The sequence below is a fragment of the Microcaecilia unicolor genome, chromosome 6 (genome assembly GCF_901765095.1).
Source record: "Microcaecilia unicolor chromosome 6, aMicUni1.1, whole genome shotgun sequence".
In the NCBI taxonomy this organism is placed as follows: domain Eukaryota; kingdom Metazoa; phylum Chordata; class Amphibia; order Gymnophiona; family Siphonopidae; genus Microcaecilia; species Microcaecilia unicolor.
In genome coordinates this window covers 284,973,330-284,988,674 of record NC_044036.1, presented here as the reverse complement: position 1 = coordinate 284,988,674, position 15,345 = coordinate 284,973,330, and the positions used below count along the sequence as shown (strand labels likewise).

The 15,345-nt window shown below is 41.7% G+C and overlaps 1 protein-coding gene and 1 non-coding gene across 2 annotated transcripts in view; one reads left to right on the top strand and one right to left on the bottom strand.

Moving 5' to 3' along the window:
* WDR5 (WD repeat domain 5) overlaps window positions 1-5,251 on the top strand; it is a 69,633-nt gene extending 64,382 nt beyond the window's left edge. Inside the window, exon 15 of the mRNA XM_030207683.1 lies at window positions 4,020-5,251. Coding sequence (XP_030063543.1) covers window positions 4,020-4,120 — 101 coding nt within the window. The 3' untranslated portion in view covers window positions 4,121-5,251. The remainder of the gene's footprint in view (window positions 1-4,019) is intronic.
* Window positions 5,252-14,092: 8,841 nt separating this feature from the next.
* On the bottom strand, window positions 14,093-14,220 carry LOC115473598. The gene has a single exon (XR_003942695.1). It is a non-coding gene; the product is annotated as a U6atac minor spliceosomal RNA (small nuclear RNA).
* Between the last annotated feature and the right edge of the window lie 1,125 nt (window positions 14,221-15,345).

Below are 15,345 nucleotides of genomic sequence, written 5' to 3'. Positions count from 1 at the left end.
AGCGGGAGCGGCGGAGCACCCCCCCCCCCCCCCTTGTGCTGACACCCGGGGCGGACCGCCCCCACCGCCCCGCCCTTGCTATGCCACTGCCCCTTTCACATATATTACCTTTACTACTAGGCTCTCTCTCTCTTTGTAGTTACCATATTTATATTTAAATACCTCTCTCAACAGTAACCACCACTCTATTTTATAGACTTCTGTAAAAAAAAATTTCTTTAATTTTTATTTTCTTTGCTTATACTACATTGTTAATGTTTAACAGTTTCCCCATCATCATCATCATTTTTCCTTCAACAATTTTACTATGTTCATTCATTCCACACTTCTTCATTTATACATCTCATCCATACTTCTCATTTAACATATACAATCTTATACAATATCTATGATACCAATTCTTACAGGATCAACAGAGATTAAAGTCCAACACCTTTTTGTCTCTTTAACAGCAGTGAAAATGTTTCAGTATTTAAGTTCTCTGTATATCGTGAATGATATTATACCACTGCTGTGGTGTATATTTCAAAACGTTTCTTCTTTTATACTTGCGTTCTCCACTCATGTCCATATGATCTTATATTAATCCGCAGTTCTTAGACAATGATGCGAATGACTTCCAAAACTCGCAAATAGCAAATATCATCAAATTATTATTATTATTAATACATTAATACATTTGTTCCTTGAGCTTGTCAATCTCATGCAACTTTGGTATCCAAAGTACCTCCACCAATTTTCCATATGTTCTTAACCTTTTAGTTGGTCAATCGGGCATCTTTCAGCACCATCAAACCCAATGCACTCGGCGTGTTTCACCCAAATGTGTCATCAGGGGTTTAACTGCGAGGAAAATAGATTTGATGCATTGGATTGTATTCATTCTAACTAAACATTACACCATGTTACATGTTCTCAAAATTACTCAACATTTTTGTGCATAATTGTACCTTCAAAATTGTATCGGCTGCTCCCGCAGGTCATACTCCTTCCGGGAGTCATAGAGAAATGGCGCTGCTGCTGTGAAACGACCTTATTTCACAGGGATGCCAAAGGAAGAAGGGAGGCAGGACTGTACTCCTTAGATGTTGCCAGGACTCTGCTTTGTTATCTAAATGGGGGGAGGGGGGGGGGTATTTGATAAACTGCCTTTCTGTGGTCAAAGTTGTTTATATAATACAGGTACTTTTTCTGTCCCTAGTAGGCTCACAATCCAAAGTTGTTGTTTTGGGGGGGTTTTTTTTTGGTGGTCCCTTGGGCAAGTGACTTTCCCAGGGTTACAAGGAACTGCAGATCAGACCTGGTTCCCCAGGTTCTCAGTCCACTTCACTAACCATTAGGCTACTACTCCACTGTAGATAACCATCTCCTTCAAGGAAGTCAGATTGGAGGCCACCTCACCTTTTTCTGAGAACACACCAAAAATCTTCCATTTTAACATTGATTACAGAGCCATTGTCAATCTATATCGGGAAAGGGTTGAAGGATTTCGGGCCCATTCGACTAGAGCACAGGTGGCTTTGTCTGTGCAGTACAAGTTAATTCCCCTATAGAAATATGTAGGATGGAATTGCAATCTCTCTAGCATCATTTGCTTTGCATTGTTGTCTAGATGTGTGGTTCAGAGGGATGTGGTCTTTTGGGGCCTCTGTCTTAAAGGCAGCCTGATCCTCCTCCCATCTACATTAACAGAACTTGGCTACATCTCACAAATCTGGACTGGTTTGGCAGGATGTGAAGGAAGGTGAAATTTAACACCAAGTCCAGTATCCTTTCCTTGAATCGTGCCAGATCACTCCAAGAATCGCACAGGATGTCAGAGACTGCCAAAAAATTTGAGAATGCTGAAAGAAATGATTTAATTTCAGGTGAGTTAGCGGTAGCTCACAGGTCTGAGTAGTCTGCCCAGAAGCACTTTGAACCTGGAGGAAGGGGACAAGGGAGCATAGCAAGAAATTCCCTCCTAATTTCAGTTCTCCCTCCCCAGGTGGGCTAAGCTTGCAGTGCCCAAAGGGCTTGGCGAGGGTAGGCTACTTCAGGGGAAATTTAAAATAAAAATAAAAATAAATTATGATGTAGCTTGTTCAATGTAGTATCATAGCTTTATCAATAGAGTATTAGCTATCCAACTGAACTGCATAGGAGTTTTCTGTCTTTATCTGCTGGTAAGGGGTCATAACCTATATGGCTGGACTGGTTAGTCAGGACTCAAGGAGAGGAAGTAAATTGGTAAGTCCATTACATTTGACTGCTTGCAGATGTTGGGAATGTACAATATCATGTCAAGACTTAATGATGTTCAAGACCTCTTGAGGTTGGCTTCTGTGGAGGAGTTTTAAAGCTGCAATATGGACTTCAATCCATACATTCACATCTCATTATTGTTTGGAAAGGAATTTCTAGTTTGAGGAAGAGGTAGGTTAGGTCACTTTCTTCGAGGCTTAGAATCCCAGTCCAGCCCTTGTGGTCCATGCTTTTCTTATCCTGGTTGCATTGATACAAAGACCATCAAAACTGAAAAAGACCTAAAAATATGGTTTGCCTATTGGCAGGCCCTTCCTTTCTTTCTCCTTTTAGCAATGAAGGCAACATGTATCTGTATCCAGATATGAGAATGTCATGCTGCTAGTCCTCGAAGAAAGCCAAGTTACCTGTTACAGCTGTTTTCTGTGGTCATCAGTACAAAAGTTCTCGCATATGCACCTGCTTCCTGTAGGAGTTGTAATTGCTACATTTGAGATTCTGCACAATGTGGAAAGAGCAGGGCATGGGTAGTGTCTCAAATTTCCAGAAGCTGACCCAAGCTCTGGAAATCTTTGTTCCCACAGGGCTCCAGATGATGCCACCCAGATACTTATGTCCTGTATCACGTGCTACAGATAACTAACTTGGTTATAATCATTTTAATAGGGAAGTACATTTATTTTAATCTTTTGTCCAGGCTTATTCATCATAGTACAAATACTGTATGCCACACTGAGGTTAAACTTCTGGACAACCCAGGGTATGTTGCTTCATTTTGCATCTTTGCTGCTACAGCGTAGAGCATCAATTAGAAAGCAACTTTGTAATTCAAGGTCTGCCCATTAGCTGGATCACTTTTATATTTTCTCATAGTATTCTGGTGCACTCTGGAAAGTGATTCATGATTGCTGAAACTTCCTATAACTTTCTGTAAAACATACAGGCTTTCAGGCCAACTGAATTTGCGGCTGAAATGCATCGCTTAGTTTCAACCAACACTGTTGCGCCCAACAAACCCTGGTGATCTAGTGCCCTTTTTGGGGCAGAAGCGATCCCTATTTGCTCCTGCCCGTGCCAGTTGTGTAGGTAGAAAAGAAAAGGACTTCCTGTGGGAGGTCACGGCAGCCATTTTCAGATTGGAACTGATGTAGGCAGGAGCAATCTCAAAATGGCTGGGTTCTTTCAAGGCTGCCACTTGAAGTCACAGCAGCCATTTTGACTGTTAAAGCAGCACAGGCAGGAGCGAATGGGGATTACTTCTGTCCCGAAGAGGCCACTAGACCACTAGGGCTTCTTAAGTTAGCCTATTGGGGGGAGGGAGAGTGTGGAGTTTTGGTTTTAGCTGAAAATGCACTGGCTGAACCTGGATTTTGGGCTGGTTTTTATGTCAAAACCCAAATTCAGTTGCGCTCTACATTTCTCCTTACTACAGTGAGTTTGTGGAGAAATGGTGTAGCTCTCATTTAAGATAGAACTTGAGTAAGGTGTTGTATTTATTTATTTATTTATTTGTGACATGTCCCACATTATCCCAAACAAGTTTGAGTTCAGTGTGGCTTACAATAAACAATATAGGATACATAACAAAGAATAATGCATAAGAAAGTAATTTGTTGTAAGAATCCAATTTTACAATACAATATCATAAACATACTGGGCATATGACTTTCTGTTTTTGCTGTTCCCTCACCTAGAGCAAATTCAGGGTCTCTGCAGGTTATAAATTTAATTAAATGTAGGTGATGGTTGTCCTTTTCTTTTCTACCTGCCTTCAGATGTTGTGATCTCAACAGCTTGTCACCCGACTGAGAATATCATCGCCTCTGCAGCATTAGAGAATGATAAAACAATTAAACTGTGGAAGAGCGATTGTTAAGAAACATCACATATGCACTGTTAGAAGTCTGTACCAGGAAAGAAGCTACAAGGAAGAGGAGACAAGCTTGAAGGGGAAATCCTGAAAAAACATTTTTAAAAACTTTTGTCTGACCTAAGGTTTAACGAACAGTTACCTAGAGACAATAAGATGGAGAGAACATGGATGTCTGGTACAGTCATATGAATCTCACACTAAATGGTCACTTATGGGGAGGTTCCATATGCCAGTCCCCCTCCTTTTCAAATTTTTTTTAATTTTCAACCTGAATGGTTTTTTTTGAATGTGGTAGCTTTTTAAAGGTGTGTTTTGTTTTATTTTCTTTCCTTTTCCCCTCCTGAGGCAGTGGTCGTATTCTTGGGGACATGGCCCAGAGAAAGTGCCTCTTCTGGTTTCCAGATGCTTTATTGTGTTAAAGTGGTGCCTCTCCATGTCATCATACTGCATTGACTGAAGTAAACCTGCACCAGGCTCCCAAATGCTTCACAAGGCATCGTGCATTAGACTGACTCATCAGGTCCTGCAAAAGCCAATCATGCATCCAAGCCAGGCATTGTAAAGCTCTGACTTGCTTGGAGCCAAGAAGCACGAAAGATTACTTGGCTGGATATAAGTTGGTTATCACATCTCACATCCTATAATCTGTTCTAACATATCGTGGAATATCCTGGTCAGACCAGGGCTTTTGTGACCAAATTAAGGACAAAGTTGCTTTCTGTTCAGGCAAATTGCTGTTGACAGGGGAAAAAAACATGAGGCAGATAATCTTAATTTTTATCTTCTGTCTAGTTTGCTTATGTTTCTTGCTGTGTGTGTTAAATAGAAACTTATATATTCTCTTTCTCTCTTTAAAAGCATTCAGCAGTTCCTGCTTGTGTAGTACTGCTTGGCCAAAAGTTCATTGCACATTGTAAAATTACCACAATGTGAAAAGCGATTTATTATTTTTAATTTTGTATTTTGAAAACATCATTGTATTGAAATGTATTGCTAATGGCATGGCTCTTTCTATTTCAGGCTCAGTATGTTTATTTTATTCCTTTAAAAAAAGAAAATGTTTTCCCATCACATTTAGTGATACTTTTAAAATTAAATCAGTCTCATAAACTGTAATAAAGTGATGAGGTTTTACATGGTGGTGGTGATGTTTTTTTGTGTCTGTGTGGCTTGCTCCTAAAGGTTGGAGAACGGTTGCCACCTGTGGCGGTGCATCAGAAAATGAAGCAGATTAAAAGTAGGTGGTGTGAAATTTCTTGATGGGATGAATAGACATAAGTCAGGGTACAATATAGGTTTGAGTCTAGAGCTTGAATTAGGGCAGTTTTACTTTTTAAAACATTTACAGTTTCTCTACTCTTCCAGACCATATATATATATATATATATTTTTTTTTTTTTTTTGCTATATTTCAGTTTGTATGTGCTTAAGGACAGAAGATAGCTGGCTGTTTGTGTGGGGCTAGCATTGTCTCACTACCCCACTGCAATTCTTCTGCAGTTGGGGATATTTAATCATTGTGATATGCTCAAGCTTTAGTCCAAGGTGCTGAGTAATGAGAGGATGGGCAGCCTCAGTTTGGCTTGTTCGAGGCAGGAGGACAAGGCTGTTTACCCTGAGTTCAGCTGTTAAGGTGGTTGGGGGGGGGGGGGGGGGATCTTATACATATATAACGGTGTCTCTGCTTGAGGCTGTTGAAGTTGAGAAAGGAATACAAAAATAAACATATGGTTTGTTCTGCTTCTTTGTTTTACTCCCAGGTTTAGAATAGTGGATTTTTGATAGAATGCTTCATACTAGAGAAATTGTTAATATTTGTAAACAGTTGAAAGTGTATATGCCTAATTTAAGGTGCTAAAGCACTCTCATTACTTCATTTCTTCTGAGGAACAAAACAGCCTCTGTTACACGTCAGCCTGTAAACAGAACACAGTCGGATCCTTTCATAAGTTCTATAGTCAGTGGTTAATTTAGGTTGTCTTTGAATCATTTGGGTAGTGCTTTAAGGGGTCCTTTTACTATTCTGTATTTAGTTAGGAATATAACGGGCGTCTTAGCATTTAGCATGCGCTAAATCCATTAGTGCACCTTAATAAAAGGGACCCTGAAATGTCTTTAGTACCATTCAGATGCTGTGGCTCTGTGCTACCAATGTATGCCAGGATTTCAAATCTTTATGGTATTTTCAGATGTCTCCTAAAATCTTTGAAAGAGAGTGTTACTATTTCTACCAAACAGAGGAACCATCTTTTGTGCAGAGAAAGGATGGATAACTGTAGTGCTGTGGTGCTGGGTGTTGGAACAGCTGGGATTTGCCACAAAAGGGCCAAAGAATATATATATTAAGATGTAGGATGACAGGGAGCATTAAAAACAAGCTGCATACTTTCAACCGAAAAATACATGCTGCAGCTTTCACGAGCTGTACTCAATAAGCATTTGACTCCAGATTTGATTTTTTTTTTTTTTAAGTGGTTAGGTAGAGGGTGGAACATTAAATAAAGAATTCTGTTTTTAGAATGCTGCTCGTTCTATGTGTAACACACAGAACTCAGTTGAGTTTAAACACTCCCCCACCCCCAACTTTGGAGAAAAATCAAAATATAGCCTGTTGTATTAGTGAGGCAACAGTCCAGATCTGGATGTTCTGGTAGGAATATTTGTTTGCTTCCTCATGTTTCTCCATCCAAAGTGGTTCTAGAGAGGATTTTGTATTTTTAGCATTTGAATGCTGTATGTGTACATTTATGCAAAGAGCCAGTCTGTAATGTGCCACTCCTGAGTTAAGATGTACTTCTCATTATGGACAATAAATATATCCTTCCATTTCCATGTGGCTTTTTTTCTTTTCTCAATAGCCTGAACCATACACAACTATGGCAGTCGTTGCCCCTGTTGTACACCAAAGAGCAAATGTAAAACGTGAACAAAACTTGCAGATCTGTTTTTAAATTATTGTCATTTGTGGAACCTAATGGTTAGAAATAACATAAAAAACTGCCCCATCTGATAGATATTTTTTAAATAGCACTATATATCAAATGTACATAACTAGATATTAGTGCTGTAATTGGTTGAAGGGCCTAACAGTCCTGAGTTTCAACTTATGTTTCTTTTGAGAGTACTGCAAGATGTGTATATGGTGCTGTACAAACCTACATAAGAGGCTGCTCTGTGGAGCTTACAGTGGGGTCAACACATGCAGATGAGTTCAAACAGTGTAATATTGAAAGCACTAATAATCCGTTGAGCTGTAACCAGGAAAGGCTGGGGTCTAATTTAAATGCAATCTCAGAGCAGTGGATTTTGCTTTAGGGCTAGATTTTGAATATGGTGGGGTGGGAGGCAACAAACTCAGGAAGGTTGTTCCAGCAATGCTAGTTAAATAAAATAAAGCTGCTTGAACCTTTGTACAGTAGCAGACCACAATAATTTTAGCTTGTGGTTCAATAAACCTAATACCAAACTGAAATTTGGCTTACAACTAACATCTCCATTCCTTAAATTGTTTTTTTCCCTATAAGGTGGCACCTGCTTTTTCCAATTTTGTTACAATAAACAAAGACAATGGTAATATTGATTCTGAGTGAAAGCCATAGAACAAGACCTTGTTCTTATGAAATTTAAGCAGTTCTTTGGTCTTTGAGGCATGCTTTGCTGTTGAAGAATGGAAATTTGAGTGCATCATCCTACTTAACATACTGATACAGCACTCCTGTGTTTTCATTCAGCCCAAAATGCGTAGGTCCTAGTCCATCATCCTGACAGTCACTGTGCCAAGGAGCAGATGTTTGAAGGTATAATGTCATGGTGCCCTACTGCTGTTTCTTTGCATTGTCTGTGACGAATGGCCAAAAGTAGGTATAACACTTATTCTTTTCAACTCAGTGAGATATTGGAAATAAATTACACATACTACGCTCATATTCTCAAGCCATCCACCTGGAGCCAAAATAACTGTGCAAACTTAAAGAGGACCAAATTTGGTGTTGGAGGAAAAGGCTGATGGAGTTTGAAAAATAGGCCAGATTTGATATGAGTGTTTGGAGAAATGAAGTCTTCCTCCTCCCCAAATTACACACTGCATTGCTATAGGGGAGGTTATTATATGCGTTGGTCACTTGGAAACAGTGGTAGAAAACCACAATGGGTGGGGAATTGCGCCGTTCAAACTGCTTCACCCTATTCCTTTCCCCTGTCTCACACAGACAGGCTAAAACACTAATATATACATAATTTATATTATATATATATATATATATATACACACACACACAAACACGCACTATATATATATAATAATTTGCACCCCCAACATTCTACGTCTGGATGTCTGGGTTTGTAACATCCATTCCCACTCATTGCCCCGCTCTCGTGTCAAAATGTAATGACGTCAGAGGGCGGAACAATGAGGGGGAAGGGAACGCTGGAGGCTAGATGATATGTCAGCAGGAGAGAATCGAGGGGAGGGAGGGCAGAGGAGAATTGATGGATGGGATGGTAGGACAGTCATAGGCGCTCTGTATAAGAGGCTTGGGGAGGCTAAGCCTCTCCAGCCCAACCTGTTACTTCCTCCTGGCTGCTGCCCCCCCTCCAAATGCAAGGCTGCCTAGCATCTCTCGGACAGTCCCTCTGCTCCTTCCCGCCCTCAGCTCCCTGATCGACAGCCCTCCTCTCCATTCCTCCCTCCTTTGCGCCTGTTTAACCCTTTTACTTTCAGGCGCAGTGATGGCAGTGAAGAGTACAACACAGCAGGCTTGCATCCAGCTTCTCCTTTCCCTCACACAGTGCCCCACCTTCTGTGATGATGCATTTCCTGTTTCCGCAAGGGCGGACACTGTGAGGGAAGGGAGAAGCTGTGTTGTCCTCTTCACTGCTGTCGCTGCGCCTGAAAGTAAAAGGGTTAAACGCGCGGGGGAAGGAATGGAGAGGGGGAGCTGAGGGTAGGGAGCAGCGCTGGCTATGGATGGGAGGGCAGCGGGAGAGAAGAGATGACTGGAATTGGAGAGATCGCTGGACAGGAGGGGGAGGGCATGGAGAGAGAAGAGATCGCTGGACAGGAAGGGAGAGGAAAATTGCTGGGGATGGATGGATGGAGGGGAGGGCAGGGAAGAGAGGAGAAGTGCTGGACATGAATGGATGGAGGGGGCAGGGGGAGAGCAAATTTGCTGGAGATGGATGGATGGAGGAGAGGGCAGGGGAGAGGAGAATTGCTGGACATGGAGGAATGGGGGCAGGGAAGAGGAAATTTGCTGGATATGGGTGGATGGAGGAGAGGGCAGGGGAGAATGGAGAGTTGCTGGACATGGATGGATGGATGGATGGAGGGGAGGGAAGTCAGGAAGGAGATGCACATGGATGGAGGGGAGTGAAGAGAGGAGAAATGCTGGATATGGATTGAGGGGGAGGGAAGAGAGGAGAAATGCATATGGATGGAGTCTGCGTACTCTTTTTGTGATTTTTATTTATAGTATTTTTTAAAAGATTAAAACAAAAAAATGCATAGATGAAACAATCTGTATCTCATACCCCTGCAGAATATTACTCATTATACACCCTTCCCAATTATTACTTATCATGACAGAACATTTCTCCTAACGGTTCCCTTAAAAACATAATCGCCATTACATGATAACCTTGCTAGTGCCCGTTTCATTTGTGTGAGAAACGGGCCTTTTTTTACTAGTGTGTGTGTGTGTATATATATATATATATATATATATATATATATATATACACACACACACACACATACATACATACACATATCTATATATACACACACACACACATTGAGGAGCTGGATGCTTTCCGCTTTCGCCATATCCCTACTGCTTTGGCCCTTAGTGAGTCAGATATATTTGTTTCTTTATTGTAAATTTTATTTTGCACCTTCAGTCATTAGATGTGACTGCATAGGAATAATTAAGACATAGGGCTGCATATTTGAACTGTTGTTAGTAGTACTGATAGAATTGGAAAATGAACTTGCAGAGCTATTGTTTGTAATATGTAATTTATCTTTAAGCATGGTGTCAGAAGATTGGAGTGTGGCCAGTGTGATGTCGATTTAAAAAAAAAAAAAAAAAAAGGTTCCAGAGATGATCTGGGACAGGTGAGGCTAACTTTGTGGCCAGACAAAATGGTAGAGACTATTATAAAGAACAAAATTACAGAGCATATACATAAGCATGGATTAATGAGACAAAGCCAACATGGATTTAGTGACAGAAAATCTTGCCTCACCAATCTACTACATTTCTTTGAAGGGGTAAACAAACATGGATAAAGATGAGCCAGTTGATATTGTGTATCTGGATTTTCAAAAAGCATTTGACAGAGTACCTCATGAAAGACTCCTGAGGAAATTAGAAAGTCATGGAATAGGAGGTAATGTCCTATTGTGGATTAAAAACTGGTTAAAAGATAGAAAACAGAGAGTAGGTTTAAATGGTCAGTACTCTCAATGGAGAAAGGTAGACAGTAGGGTTCTGCATGGGTCTATGTTGGGACCGCTGCTTTTTAACATATTTATAAATAAATGATCTACAGGGTATAAACTAGTGAGGTAATTAAATTTGCTGATGCCACAAAGTTATTCAAAGTCGTTAAATCACAAGAGGACCATGGGTGACAGGCATCCAAATGGCAGATGACATTTAATGTGAGCAAGTGCAAAGTGATGCATGTGGGAAAGAGGAACCCAAACTGTAGCTTTGTGATGCAAGTTTCCATTTTAGGTGTCACCGACCAGGAAAATGATTGTGGTGTGCAGTAGCGGCCAAGAAAGCAACCATGCCTTGAATAGTGGGAGTCATTTACTAAGCTGCACTAAATTCTAGAGACTCCAATAGGAATATATGGGTGTGTCTAGCATTTAGTGCACACTTATTTGTAGAGTGTGCCAAAAATGTTACTGCAGTTTAGAAAAAGGCCCTAACAGTAGCAATTCTGATCATTGCATCTCAAAAGATATAGTGGAATTAGAAAAGGTACAGAAAAGAGCGATGAAAATGATAAAGGGGATGGGATGACTTCCCTATGAGGAAAGGCTAAAGCGGCTAGCGCTCTTCAGCTTGGAGAAGAGACGGTTGAGAGGAGATATGATAGAGGTCTATAAAATAATGAGTGGAAAGGAATGGGTGGATGTGAAGTGCTTGTTTACTCTTTCTAAAAATACTAGAATTAGGGGACACACAATGAAGATATTAAGTAGTAAATTTAAAACAAATTGGAGAAAATATTTCTTCATTCAATGTGTAATTAAATGCTGGAATTTGTTGCCAGAGAATGTGGTAAAAGCAGTTAGCAGGGTTTAGGATAACTTCCTAAAAGAAAAGTCCATAAGCCATTATTAAGATGGACTTAGGAAAATCCACTGCTTACTTCTAGGATAAGCTGCATAAAATCTATTTTACTGTTTTGGTATCTTGCTAGGTACTTGTAACCTAGATTGGCCTCTTTTGGAAACAGGATATTGGGCTTGATGGACCTTTGGTCTGTCTCAGTATGGCAACACTTATGCTCATAGAACTTGAGGGGAGGAGTTCCCAACCATTCCATTCGTTTGGAAAGAATAATAAAATGAAACAAACATAGCTGCATGCACATAGGCTTGAAATTGTTTAATGAACCATGCTGCACATGCTTTTATTACTTGTTGAACCTAGTAGAGAAAATGTCTTATAACTGAAAGCATTCATTGCCTATTATCATATTTGTGATTGCTGGAAGGAAGCCAAGGTACACAAGTCTTTTGAGTACATTGTCACATAGTAAGTGGTCATTGGCACCAGTAAAAATTAAAAGGAAGGCCTGTGAAATATCCAAAAGTGCTCATGAGCAGCAGCCAACTCTTGCAGAAGATAAGGTTGGAACACCAGAGGAGCCTCTGCCTTGCCTGAGACCTCCACTGCAGGGGCTGCTTATATTACTACTACTACTTATTTCTTTAGCCAAGGACTTGACAAACCCCAGGTGCCAGGTCACCATGACGCTTAAAGAATCTGACTAGTGCCTAGGTTTTGTCCCTGTTGGCAGATCTTCTCTCTGCTGGGTCCAGCCCACATCTCTCTCCCTTTTCCCACCGCTCCCAAATTCAGAATCTCTCTATCCTCTTTCGCCTCCCCGGGAAACTTGCCTTTGATCATCACTGGCAGTGGCAGCCTTTCAAGAGATGTTGCTCTCACTGATGGGGATTTCCCTATACCTATCCTGCCTTCTAAGGTAACTTATTGCTTCCATGAAGGCGGGACCCTGCACAGGGAAGTCTCCGACATCGGTGACAGCAGCATGTCTTGAAAGGCTGCTGCTGCCAAAAGAATCAGAGGCAAGTTTTCGGGGGGGGGGGGGGGGGGGGGTTACAAAGATATATTGGACTCGTGCTGGGGAGGGGGGAAAGAGTGAAATGTGTTGGACCCTGGGGTGGGGGGGGAGAAGAGTGAGATGTGCTAGACTCTGGGGTGGGAGGGGGCTGGAAGGAGATGGAGATTGCTGGACTGTGGGGTGAAGGTGGGGGAGTTGGAGAGAAATGGAGATGTGTTGGACCCTGGGATGGGGGTGGGGTGGCTGGAGGGACATGGAATTGTGCTGGACCTGCTAGGAGGAGGAATACAAGAGGCAGGAGAGAGAGATCAGACTGGGGGAGGGAAGAGGCAGAGATTGGATTGGGGTGTGGAAAAGAGGACAGATGCTGGACTCACAGATGGAGACAGGGAGTTATGTCAGACCACAAGGGGGGGGGGTCAGTTGAGAGGGAGAGAGCTGGACCTGGGGTGGGGGAGAGACAGAGCACAGACATGTTGGGCATGGTGGAAAAGGGGTGGGTTAGGAACATTGAGGGGTATTGTTGATCACAGGGGGAAAGATATGGACACAGAAGGGCAATGCTGAATATAAGGGGAGGATAGGGACAGTAAAAGAGCAGATGCTGAACATGGGGGGAAGATGGGAACAGGGACAACAAGGAAAGATGCATGAGAAGACAGAGAGGGACACGGAGAGAAGATGGATGGCAGACATGGAGAGAGAAGAAATGTTGAATAGACAGAAGACCCTGGAAAGGCAGGAAATAAACAGAAGAGACAGACCAAATCAAACGGAAAAATAAAATGCTCAGACTACAAAGGTAGAAAAATATTTTTTTATTTATCAAGTGGACCATGTCAGCTTTGGGAAATATGCTTCTCTGATATATTTTATTTCCAAACTGGGTGTCTGTGCTATATGGGGGGAGAGGGAGGGGAGGGGAGAGTGCAAACTGGGTGTCTGTGCTACTGCAGCGAGAGGGAAGCAAAAACTGGTGTTAGTGGTCTTGGGTACAGGAGTTGAGGAGGCATGTGCAGGTCCAGAAGATAAGCTGGAGAGCAGTATTAATTCTTTTTTTTTTTTTTTGGGGGGGGGGGTCATCATTGGGACACAGCTACTGGGGATGGAGGGTGGTGGTGTATGTCACAGGAGGGCATATGAGGTGGTGACTGACAGACCCATGGGGGTGTGTATGCTGGGGGGGGGGGAGGAGAGGCAGAGATAGAGCAATGGGTGTATATGTGTGTTGGCTTCTTACAAGTCTGGCTCCTAGATTTTTGGGCTGGCTTCTAGAACCTTTGTCAAGCCCTGCTATAGCCTACTAGACATATGCAGAGACCAAAGGTGTGAGCAAAATCTAAATAAACAGACTAAACACATAAGAGACTGTCCCTGCTGACAGAGCTTAGGATCTGTTCAAGATAAACAAGCAAGGCAAATAAGGGGTTAGGAATTACTTATGGTGGGAATGATGATTAAAACAGACATGGGTACTGACTAGAAGGATTGCTTACATTTGTAATTGGCTTATTATAAAGGGGGGGGGGGTAACTTATTTTTTCAAAATTATTTATACCTCTCCCCAATCCAAGTGAAAAAGTTTGGCCCAAGGCAATCGTGCAAGTGGGGCAGAGAAAACTGCAAGCGAAGAAGGAAGCTGAGTATAAAAAAAAAACTTGGTTAGATGCCACGAAGTAAGTGGCAATGCCTTAACCATATGCGTGTTGTATAGGTCACAAGGACCTCTTCCATCCTTATCAAGGGGAGTGCTAACCTTCTCTCCTTTCATACAACACGAATAGTTATGGGTGGCTTTTCGGTATTTAAAGCACGATTAGAGCTTACCTTTGTTGGTCAGGGAGAATTTATATGTTTAAAATTTTACTTAAAAATGTACAATTTTTTACATAATGCCAAACAAGATATGGTTCTTCTCGATCACATTCCTATTCTATTGTTATTACTGTGTCAAAACGATAAAAATCGGTACAGTTGGGTAACATTTAATATATGCACATTCTATCAGCCAATAGCGAATGAGGGCGTGGTAAGGGTAATACATGTGACATACGGCTTTTCTGTGGCTGGGCGATGGCGTGCTTCACTAGAAGCCGAGCAGAAATGCGCAGGCGCGGGTTACATAGAGCAGGTGAACTATAGGCAGCTTTTCTTTTAACTACTACTACTACTACTACTTAACATTTCTAGAGCGCTACTAGGGTTACGCAGCGCTGTACAATTTAACAAAGAGAGACAGGATTTAAGGATTCGTTTCTTCTGTTGGGGTGTTACAGCGGCCAGCTGTGTTGCCAGTTGGATGGGTTTCCTCGCCAAATTGGATTACTTTTGAAAACTGACTGCCGGACTTTTTTTTTTTTTTTTTTGCGATTGTGGGTTGTGAGTTTTGGGGCTTTGTTGTAGGAATCTTCCAAGCCTCATTCTGGTGCTCCACTAGTCTCTCTGATCTGTCGCGTTTCAAGCCTCATTCTAGTACTTCATTGGTGTTTCTGCTTGGGAGTTAAACCTCCTGCTTAGTGTGGTCCAAGCCTCATTCTGAGATGCATTGCTCGTCACTGCAGACAGTTGACTAGTGTGTTTCTGTTTCAGACGTTTCAAGGAAAGCTATGTACAAAAGGTATAAGACGGATATACCCGCAGATCTGGCTTTTACACCGTCCCGTGTACTTTTTGTATATAGGATTGTTTTTGCTATTTAAAAAAAAAAAACGTTGGAAAGTACAAGGCTGGGTCTTTTGAGAAATACATCCTACCACCAAAGTGGGAAGACTAGAAGCGGGTAAAGGCTGTAATAGTGCTCAGGGTTTACTTGTCGTTATTCAAAAACTCTCACTGGCTTTTTTTTTTTTTGAGAAGTGTGAGAGAGCTGAAAGCATAAGTCTTATTTGCTTTTTTAGTAGTTG